The 11,356-nt window shown below is 43.9% G+C and overlaps 1 protein-coding gene across 1 annotated transcript in view; it reads left to right on the top strand.

The window, feature by feature from the left end:
* Positions 1–9,827, top strand: part of LOC115282683 (myosin-8) — a 27,917-nt gene extending 18,090 nt beyond the window's left edge. The window contains exons 26-39 of the mRNA XM_029928819.1: positions 114–335; positions 991–1,117; positions 1,893–2,011; positions 2,131–2,327; positions 3,415–3,598; positions 3,682–3,847; positions 3,945–4,069; positions 5,181–5,489; positions 6,212–6,415; positions 7,386–7,511; positions 7,601–7,771; positions 7,954–8,058; positions 8,622–8,717; positions 9,532–9,827. Of these exons, the coding sequence (XP_029784679.1) occupies positions 114–335; positions 991–1,117; positions 1,893–2,011; positions 2,131–2,327; positions 3,415–3,598; positions 3,682–3,847; positions 3,945–4,069; positions 5,181–5,489; positions 6,212–6,415; positions 7,386–7,511; positions 7,601–7,771; positions 7,954–8,058; positions 8,622–8,717; positions 9,532–9,681 (2,301 nt within the window). The 3' untranslated portion in view covers positions 9,682–9,827. The remainder of the gene's footprint in view (positions 1–113; positions 336–990; positions 1,118–1,892; positions 2,012–2,130; positions 2,328–3,414; positions 3,599–3,681; positions 3,848–3,944; positions 4,070–5,180; positions 5,490–6,211; positions 6,416–7,385; positions 7,512–7,600; positions 7,772–7,953; positions 8,059–8,621; positions 8,718–9,531) is intronic.
* Positions 9,828–11,356: the final 1,529 nt, after the last annotated feature.

Raw genomic sequence — 11,356 nt, 5'->3', positions numbered from 1 at the left:
AAGCAGAGAAGCAGCGCTCAGACCTCTCCCGGGAACTGGAGGAGATCAGCGAGCGGCTGGAAGAAGCTGGCGGGGCCACTTCCGCCCAGATCGAGATGAACAAGAAGCGGGAGGCCGAGTTCCAGAAGATGCGCAGGGACCTGGAGGAGGCCACCCTGCAGCACGAGGCCACGGCGGCCACCCTGAGGAAGAAGCACGCAGACAGCGTGGCCGAGCTCGGGGAGCAGATAGACAACCTGCAGAGGGTGAAGCAGAAGCTGGAGAAGGAGAAGAGTGAGATGAAGATGGAGATCGATGACCTTGCCAGTAATGCAGAAGCCATTTCCAAAGCCAAGGTACCCAATACCACCTATAAATGATGGTAATTAAGAACACTTAAGAACACTCATTGTTCTGTCACTACACAATGTTTGCCCGCAGCTTACAGCACTAATTTAATATTTCCTAATATTTTAATATATTCCTTTCTATTTCATTTTTGTTAGTGCTTAGTTATGACCCCTTAAGACTTGCAAAATCCACTTTAAGCAAGCATCAGTGTCACTGGAATAAATGAACAACTTCCAATGATGACCACTTCTAGGACATTTCCACACTCATCATGTTTGAATCTTAGCCTGTCTCACCAATTTGGTGCCTTAACTTCCTACTCACACTTGACTTGAATTTACTTACTCTAAAAATATTTTAAGAATCAAGTTTTAGGGGCACCTGGGTGGCTCAGTCCTTTAAGCATCTGACCGGCTCAGGGCATCATCTTGAGGTTCATGAGTTTGAGCCCCGTGTCAGGCTCTGCGCCGACAGCGCAGAGCCTACAGTCGGCTTCAGATTCTGTGTTTCCCTCTATCTGTGTCCTTCCCCTGTTTGTCCTCTGCCTCTTTCTCAAAATAATAAACATTAAAAAAATATTTTTTAAGAATCAAGTTTTAAATTATTTTTCTTTTTTTACTGCATTCAATGTCTCACCTTTCACTGCCACATGTCCTATAGGGGAACCTGGAAAAGATGTGCCGCACTCTAGAAGATCAGATGAGTGAACTCAAGACCAAGGAAGAGGAGCAGCAGCGGCTGATCAATGACCTGACAGCTCAGAGAGCACGTCTGCAGACAGAAGCAGGTGGGGGACCTTTCCTGGGCCCTGAAAATACATACTAAATAAAAGGGATCCCAGGAGGGGGTGCCTGGGTGGTTCAGTCAGTTAAGCATCCGACATTTGACTTCTGCTCAGGTCATGATCTCATGAGTTCAAGCACCGTGTTAGGCTCTGCATTGTCAGTGTGGAACCTGCTTGGGATTCTTTCTCTCCCTTTCCCTCTGTCTGCCCCTATCCCTGCTAGCTCTCTAAATAAAGAAATTAAATAAATAAACAAACAAACATTAAAAAGGGTTTTTAAAAAGTGATTCCATGGGCTCTGAAGAAACAGCATTACTCTACTCTCTTCCTCTGTAGAGGGAATAAACAAACTGTTGGAATCCGACGAAGGAAGAACAAGTGGAGTAGCGTACTGGTTACACTCCCGCAGAGTTTCTGCTGCTTCACTCCAGCTCTAATGGGTGCTGTGCTAATATGTATATATTTGACACATGCATATAAATATATGCATATACATAAGAAAGCTTAAAATTTTTTTAATGTTTTATTTTTGAGAGAGAGAGAGAGAGAGAGACAGCATGAGCAGGGGAAGGTCAGAGAGAGAGGGAGGCATAGAATCCAAAGACAGGTTCCAGGCTCTGAGCTGTCAGCACAGAGGCCGACACAGGGCTCAAACCCTCGAACCATGAGTTTATGACCTGAGCCGAAGCCGGACGCTTAACCAACTGAGCCAGTCAGGCGCCTCAGCTTAGGCTTATTTTTATGCCATTAACAAACTGCTTACTTCTATTATTCTTAGGTGAATATTCCCGACAATTAGATGAGAAAGATGCTTTGGTCTCCCAGCTTTCAAGGAGCAAACAAGCATCTACACAGCAGATTGAGGAGCTGAAACGTCAGCTTGAGGAAGAAACTAAAGTGAGTTTTACCAAAGGTCTTCTCAGCTGAGCAAATCTAAACACATCCAGTTAGGTTCTCCTCTGAATTACGTAGCAATGAATCAATGATTTTAAGTTACTGAACCGGTACCACCACAGGCCAAGAACGCGCTGGCCCACGCCCTGCAGTCCTCCCGCCACGACTGTGACCTGCTGCGGGAACAGTATGAGGAGGAGCAGGAGGGCAAGGCCGAGCTGCAGAGGGCGCTGTCCAAGGCCAACAGCGAGGTGGCCCAGTGGAGGACCAAATATGAGACAGACGCCATCCAGCGCACAGAGGAGCTGGAGGAGGCCAAGTACGTGCTGCGAACGCTGGGGGAAATGACATGGTTTCCTAGCTGCACAACTCTGCAACTCCCAGCAACACTATGACGATGTTGATGATGGTGACATAATGGTAGTAGCAGATGTGAAACTTACTGAGTGTGCGCTATGTCTCAAGTACTATGCATGTATCAGCTCATTTAGTATCCATAGCAACATCATGTTTTAGCCCTATTTTACAGACAAGAAAACTGAGGCTATGAAAGTTTAACCAACTAACCCAAGAGCACATGATTACAGCTAGGATTAGAACCATATATTGAAATTCCAGAGCCCACCTTCTTAAGTATTATAATAGAAAGACATAGCTAGAGGCCACCAAACTGTACATAATGTCCCAATTTATAAAGTCTAAATAAAATAAAGCTGTAGTCTATGGACAGATCAAAGGGTACCTTCAAGTAGATCTTCTTGGGCTTCAGGGCTAAAGGCTTTTCTGTACCTTAAGGATGTAGAGTTGGCAACACAATGGGAAATGAACCAAGAATGCAAGCAATTCAGAAGGAAAAAAGGACCCTGCCTTTGCTTAAAGACCATGAATTATTCTGATTTATCATCAATTTCTTTCTCTGGTGAGAATTCCAAATATATATTAAAAGAAACTAGCTATTTTTCTTCAGGGTAAAAGTACATAAAATGGAATGGAAAGGCTGAGAAAGCAAATGAATATGCTCAGTACATTTCTGCCAGGTAAAATGCCTAGTTAGCCTGAAATCCTTTTTGGAATGAGATGAGATATATAAATCATCAATAAAGCTGTCCTGGATAATCATTTTCTGCAACAATACTCAAGCAGAAGTCCTGAAAGTCCTGAATTACTTATGTAGTTAAGCCACATATAATGGAGCGCTAACAGCAGCCTCTAGGAACTGAATCCAGTTGTTCTCCATTTTGGACCTTTTCATACAGCACCAATCTAGAAAGCAGTTCTGGCTGCCACAGTTCGGATGACCATATGCTGGGTGCCGTTACAGAGGCAGGAGTGAGAAAAGGGCCAAGAAGGTGATCACCTGCTCCTCTTCTTGACCACTCTCCTTAACTGCTTGGCTAACTTTTCAGAAAGAAGCTGGCCCAGCGTCTGCAAGAAGCCGAGGAGCACGTAGAAGCCGTGAATGCCAAGTGCGCGTCCCTGGAGAAGACAAAGCAGCGGCTCCAGAATGAAGTGGAGGACCTCATGCTCGACGTGGAGAGGACGAACGCGGCCTGCGCGGCCCTGGACAAGAAGCAGAGGAATTTCGACAAGGTGCCCGGCCTGCTGACACCTCATCAGGGTTTTACTTGGTCTCCCTCTCTCCTTGCAGAGGCTGACAATTTGCTGCTTTTCAGGTGCTGGCAGAGTGGAAACAGAAGTATGAGGAGACTCAGGCTGAACTTGAGGCCTCCCAGAAGGAGTCCCGATCTCTCGGCACTGAGCTGTTCAAGGTCAAGAATGCCTACGAGGAATCCTTGGATCACCTGGAAACCCTGAAGCGGGAGAACAAGAACTTGCAGCGTGAGTGCTCTTGAACTTCTGTACTTCCAGCAGCCCTGCTAAGACCCTTCCATGCTGCAACAATCTGACCACCTCCCCCTGGTCTGTTCACCCACAGAGGAGATTTCTGACCTCACGGAGCAAATTGCTGAGGGAGGGAAACAAATCCATGAACTGGAGAAAATAAAGAAGCAAGTGGAACAAGAGAAAGGTGACATTCAGGCTGCCTTAGAGGAAGCAGAGGTACGTACTATGATGGGGGGGTGGGAGTGGGGGGTGGATCAAAGATGTGGGTGAAAAAACCCAAAGCAGGCAGTGGATCCGTGATCACTGAGCCAGTGAGAATATGAAGGCACACCACCTCGATGAAGGACAGCTGGGCAACAGTCATCAAAAGCCTTAAAAATGTCATACTATGACCCATCAAGTCTATATCTTGAGAATGTATCTCAAGAAAATTATCCTAAAATGGAGGTAAATCTTTAAGCACAAAGATGTGCAATCCAAGAACAAGATGGAGCAACAAGGAACATCCACATGATGTAATTCTATACAAACTCTAAACATAATTAACACGGGGAAATATTTATGGTAGACGATTCTTAAAGACACATTTGAATATACACTATAATTGCATCACGCAGAAATATATATAAGTAGAAAAACAACTAAAAAATGTACCCATTAAAATGGTTATCTCTGGGTGGAGGGCACAGCAAGAGGTTTCCCTTTGTTCTTATCGATCACCCCATGTTCTACAGTGAACAAATATGTTGTAATCAGAAAAATATGTTTTAAAACTGAGAATCTCGAGAAGAATTGATACATGGCACATAAACATTTTAATGTTTTATGTTTATGACAGAGGGGCGCCTGGGTGGCTCTGTCAATTGACCATCTGACTCTGGATTTTGGCTCAGGTCATGATCCAAGGGCCGTGGGATTGAGTCCCATGTCAAGCTCCGCACTGAGTGTGAAGCCTGTTTAAGATTCTCTTTCCCTCTGCCCCTCTCCCAACATGCAGTCCCACTCACTCACTAAGTAAAATAGATAACGTATTGAGAGTTTGTGTTTATGACATTAGTTTAATCATATAGATTTTGTTAGTACTCCTATGAATAATATTTATATACCACTCATGCTTAATAAAGCACCTTTATTACAGAGCTTCCCTATATAATCTGTGACTGAATAAACAACAACAACAAAATGATGTACCTAGCAGGCTCCTGGAACTGCTGTATTATACTTTGTAAGGTCAGACAACTGACATTAATAAGAGTCTGGCTCACAAGGAAATACACCCAAATATTCAAGTTACATTCCATTATTAATTGATCACTGTTTCATCAAGGCATCTCTGGAACACGAAGAAGGAAAAATCCTGCGTATCCAGTTGGAGTTGAACCAAGTCAAGTCTGAAGTTGACAGGAAAATTGCTGAAAAGGACGAGGAAATAGACCAGCTGAAGAGAAACCACATCAGAGTGGTGGAGTCGATGCAGAGCACCCTGGACGCTGAGATCAGGAGCCGGAACGATGCCCTAAGAGTCAAGAAGAAGATGGAGGGAGACCTCAATGAAATGGAAATCCAGCTGAACCACGCCAACCGCCAGGCTGCAGAGGCCCTGAGGAACTACCGGAACACCCAGGGCATCCTGAAGGTAAGTGGGTTCACATCAACAGCTAAGTCACAGAAGTTACCTGTCTTCCATTCAGCAAAACACTTTTGTGCAAAATAATCCAGTTCTTCCTTTTAAGAGTTTATACAGCTCACAGTATGCAGGTAAAATTAAATATAAATTAAATATTATATGTACGCATACAGAGAATATATTTTTACAGAAACATTATGTAAAAGAACAAACAGAAACCCAGAGAAACACTTTGATATGAGAGAATGTGCAAGACTGTGGTACCAATAAGCCTGAGGCTGAAGCTTAGTTTTGTTACTTACGGGCTGCCTGACTTGAGGCAGATTACTTAACCTCTTAGAACATCTGCCGCTTCTCCTACAAGATAAGAATGAAAGTACTCATACATCATAAAGCTCCTCCGAGAACCAGATGAGATAACAGATGCCAAGTACTGGGGAAAGCATACGGAAATGCTCTGTAAATGATAGACATTAGTTATTAGCACGTGAAAAATACCCAGTCAGTGGCAAAAATAGAATGAGGATCTGTCTCCTGATAATTCTCTCTCACCTAAGCGGTGACATCACCATTTGTGCACTCACTCAAACAACAGGACTGCCATCTCCTGTTCCTGGCACCAGTACGTTCTTCTAGTTCATCTCCTGGCATATTCGAATCCTCTTCAGAGTGTCTAAGGATTTTTTGTTTGTTTTTATTTTGTTGTTGTTTTGTTTTATTTTACGTAACAGGACACACAACTGCACCTGGACGATGCGCTGCGGGGCCAGGAGGACCTGAAGGAGCAGCTGGCCATGGTGGAGCGCAGGGCCAACCTGCTGCAGGCGGAGGTCGAGGAGCTGCGGGCCACTCTGGAGCAGACGGAGAGGAGCAGGAAAATGACGGAACAGGAGCTCCTGGACGCCAGCGAGCGCGTCCAGCTCCTGCACACCCAGGTGAGGCCTGCACAGCAAACAAATGCTGGTGTGCTATTAGGTGATGGATCAGGATTACGTACGAAAATACTCCATTTCTGTGAATATGTGTATATCAAGAAAAGGATGCAGGACGTGCTCTAAGATATTAACTGCCGTCATCTTGAAATGATGGGACCACAGGTGATTTTCTGGTGTGTGTTCCTGTCCTTTTTTTTTAGATTGCCTACCAAAAAAAGAGAAAGAGCTTGTACAAAAGCATAATTGACTCTAGATTATTTTGAAAACCATGTTGCAGAATAAACTTGAAGAAGGATATCTGTGAACTCCCAAATCCAGAAACGTTGCGTGTAGTGTTTCTCGTCAGATGTACTTCTGCTCTTAGCATTGTTGTGTTTACTGTGTCTTGCAAGACGCTGCTGACTCGCCCGGACATCAAAGGCAGTAGCACCTCGTCGTCATTTTGACAAGCAAAACTATCTCCCCCCAAATGTTTCCATGTGCCTGTTGAGGCAGCACTGATTCCCTCCGAGAACCACTGGGGTTAAAATTTTAATAAGGTATTTTCATGAGACTAATTGAGTATTATCTGTTAAACATGAAAGTTAACAGAGATCCTAATTGAAAAGCTCCCACTGCGAGGCACTCACAAAAACAGTCTATTATTTTCTAATATTTTCAACCTTTTAAGGACAGAATACAAGTAATGTGTGCATGACATATAATAGAAAGAGAATTAAATAATATAGGCATCCTTAAATTTCAAAAGTCCTTACATATAAATTAGATAGATACTGAGATAGTAGCAGGGACTGGGGGGGGGGCCTGTTCTGACCTTTCAAATGATTAATACTTTGCACTGAACAAATATTTAAAGTTTAGTAAATTGTTGCCATCAGGTCTCCTGCACAAGCCAACAAGGAAAACATCTGTACAACCCCACATTGGCAGAGAGCAAATCTTGTAAACTTCCACTGACTATTTTTAACAGAACACCAGTCTGATCAACACCAAGAAGAAATTAGAAAATGATGTTTCACAACTCCAGAGTGAAGTGGAAGAAGTAATTCAAGAATCACACAATGCAGAAGAGAAGGCCAAGAAGGCCATCACTGATGTGAGCAAGATAAGCATTTGTTTTATGATACAAGTGTCTTAACTGCCATTACTAGGTTTCCTTATTCTCTTGTTGTATTTACTAAATAGGCAGCCATGATGGCCGAGGAGCTGAAGAAGGAGCAGGACACCAGCGCCCACCTGGAGAGGATGAAGAAGAACCTGGAGCAGACAGTGAAGGACCTTCAGCACCGTCTGGATGAGGCCGAGCAGCTGGCCCTGAAGGGCGGGAAGAAGCAGATCCAGAAACTGGAGGCCAGGGTGGGCCTCCCAATCTCTCTGAATATGGGAAGGGGAAAAGGGCACTCCCTCTATCCTCTCTCCCGACATACTGATTCCCATCTTTGTCCTCACCCTGAGGACATCCATATATATCTTCAGCAGGTCCTGAGCCTATTAGTATCCTCCAAGACTGGCTGTATACATATCTTTCTTGGTTGTAGGTACGTGAGCTTGAAGGAGAGGTTGAAAATGAGCAGAAACGTAATGCAGAGGCTGTTAAAGGTTTGCGGAAACACGAGAGAAGAGTAAAGGAACTTACCTACCAGGTAAAGGGAATACCTTTCTATAATATCAAGACTTCCTGCCCAAAGGGAAACTGACAACTGGTAATAAAGTGGTGTTCACAAATAGATACACATTAACCTGAATATAAGTTAAGGGGTAAATGATACAACTGCTCATCACAGACCCTTTCCTAAGCAGGGAAATCACGGGGGCCTTTAGAAAATGGTGCACCAGTGAAGAGAGTACAGGTCTTGAAGCCAGATAAACTGGGTACTCATCCTCATTTGGCCTCTCTTAATTTTTGATCTTGGGTATGTGACTTAACACTCTAAACCTCAGTTTCATTACCTATAAAACAAAATAACAGCATCTACTCTCCAGAGTAGGGAGGTAAGGACTAGAGAACATGTGTCTAATTCCCTGATATGGTGCCTGCACAGAGTGGACATTCAACAAGAATGGCTACTGTTAACAGGATGGAAGTCTCAGCATGGACCAAGTTTACCCCAGGCCCACCTGCCATCATACCAAAACAATTTATTTTACCACCTGTACTAGGCTCATTTCATTGTACTGAATGCAGATCATTTTTTCAAACTCCCAGACAGAGGAGGACCGCAAGAATGTTCTCAGGCTGCAGGACCTGGTAGATAAATTACAGGCAAAGGTGAAATCATACAAGAGACAAGCAGAGGAGGCTGTGAGTATCCTTAAGCCCTTGAGGGAAGGAGAAAACTTATGTTGGGGTGGAAAATGAATAAGACCTCAAGAGAAGATGTTTTTATCATTAAGCAATTTGTAAGGGTTGGGGGATAAAAACCAAGTTCCAAATAACCCACCTTACTTGATAGCCGCAAAAAACATGCCCTCACAACTCTATTCCATGATAAATACTCCTCTTCATCTAGAAAGGCACAAAACTAAGTGTTCCCAAGAGCCAAACACAAATCTTGTACCCCACTGACTTGTTCGTGCACTGCCAGCGTCACCAGGGGCTCCTCTCTCCACTGCACTGTGGCAGGGAGGACATGCCAGAAGACCCTCCAGCTTCACTTTTCCCGATTGTTCTCCATTCTTCTAGACACAGTGCAGTAGGCAGGAAGTTAGGAGGCGGAAGGAGGAAGGGTATACCAGAGTCAAAATATCTGGCCAAATTTGTCAAGTGAGGTTGTCCCAAAATTAAATTTATTTGCATTTACTTACTTACTACCCTCTGTCAGGGTCATGGCTCTCTTCGTCCCTACTACCGAACTCATGCATCCCCAACACACTTCATGTACACATGGGCTGGCCATACCAAGGCTGTCCCTTCCACTTCAAAAGTATTTCTTCTTTCATTCTTTACAGTGAAAAAAAAAAAGTAATTGAAGTTACAAGTTCTGTCCAGATTTGAAGTCAGAAATGACAAACAAACCAAAAGAAGGAAATATCTGGATTGAGGAAATAATCCTGTTGGTGACAAGTCCAATGAGAACCACAAAGTCTCTTTCTCACAAGTTTCTCTTTCTTCTCAGGAGGAACAATCCACCGCTAACCTCGCTAAATTCCGCAAGCTCCAGCACGAGCTGGAGGAGGCCGAGGAACGGGCTGACATTGCCGAGTCCCAGGTCAACAAGCTGCGGGCGAAGAGCCGGGAGGTCCACACAAAAGTCAGTGCAGAGTGAGCACATCTGCCTGATCCTGCCAAGGGGCTGAAGAAATGCACAAAATGTGCTATTCTGGGCCACTTGGCTATCATGTTTATTTTTCTCTTAATGTTGAGTAAATAAAAACTCTAACAAACTTATACATTAAACCAAACTGTCATTTTTTCATTTGCAAAATTATTTACGCTTAAATACAGTTCTCACCTATTTTTTAATATGAAAAATTTGCAGAGCATTCAATGTTTTGTACCTCCATCAGCACGCATCTGCACCCCACCCACCAACAAGCATCTTTTGCTGGACTTGGTTTTAAAAAAGACTCTCTAGATCATTACAAATTACTAAGGAAATTACTCCCTAAGGCTGCCACTACAGACAGGATCCATCCAGTGATCCACTCCCCAAGTAGTTACTGAGCATCTACTCTGTGCCAAGCACTGTTCTTCCCTCTGTAGGTATGGCAGTGAGCAGAGAGTTCTTGCCTTCTGGGAACTTACATTCTACAAGGACAGAAAGGCAACCAACAAATAAGAAGGCATGTAACACGTCAGACAATTAAGCGCTAGGGGGAAATAAAGAAGTAGAGGGAGGCACTATTTTGTAGAGAGTAGGTTTCTCGAATAAGAAGACACTGGAGAGGCACCTGGGTGGCTCAGTCGGTTAAGCCTCCAACTTTGGCTCAGGTCACGATCTCAGAGTTTGTTGAGTTTGAGCCCCATGTCACTCTGCGCTGACAGTGTGGAGCCTGCTTGGGATTCTCTGTCTCCCTCTCTCTGCCCCTTCGGCATGCCCACATGCTCGCTCTTTCTCTTTCTCTGTTAAAATAAATAAACTTAAAAAAATAAAAAAGACATTTGAGCAGAGATCTGCAGGAACCAATAGAGTAAGCCAAGCTCAGTATGGGAGGTCGGAGTATTTAACAGAAAAGGCACAGGCCCTGAGGCAGGGGCAGGTTGGCATGTCACCGAGGCTGGAGGAAAAGGAGCAAGGTAAAGAGTTATGACTTGAGAGGAACCTGGGGCCAGATCATGTAGGGCCTGAGGACCTCTCCAAGAACTTGTGTCTTTATTCAGAGTGAGATGTCAAAGCTTTGGAGGCTTTAAAGTAGAGAAGACATATTAACAGACATTTTTAAAAAATTACTCTGGCTGCTGTGTGTTGAGAAATAGACTGAAGAGTGCATAGGTAGAAGCTGGGAGACTAGTTAAAAGCCTATGGTAAAATAAAAGGTAAAAAATGACAGCGGCTTAGACTGGAGAAACAGCACTGGGAAATGATGAGGGTGGGGGATTCTAGACGTATCACGAAGGTGGTGCAAAAGGATCTTCTGACCAACTGGATAAGCGAGTCAGAGAGAAAGCGAAGAAGAAGAAGAAAAAAATCAATAAAAGGAAAACAGATGACCCAATTTCTAAAAAGGCAGAAGATTTAATACACATTTTGCCACCTCATACCTTTCAGAATGACAGGCAGGAAACCAGTGCTGGCGAGGATGTGGAAAAAGGGGAACCCTCGTGCACTGTTAGTGGGAATGTAAATTGGTACAGCCACCATGGAAAACAATATGGAGGTTCTTCAAAATTTTTTACATAGAACTATACCATATGATCCAGCAATTCTGCTTCTGGGTTTGTACCAAAAAAACTGAAAGCACCACTGTGAAAAAATATATGCATCCCCTGTGTTTAGTACA

Source organism: Suricata suricatta, chromosome 17 (assembly GCF_006229205.1).
Source record: "Suricata suricatta isolate VVHF042 chromosome 17, meerkat_22Aug2017_6uvM2_HiC, whole genome shotgun sequence".
NCBI classification, from domain to species: Eukaryota; Metazoa; Chordata; class Mammalia; order Carnivora; family Herpestidae; genus Suricata; species Suricata suricatta.
Note: the sequence above shows the minus strand (reverse complement) of the source record. Positions and strands in the feature narration are given on the sequence as shown.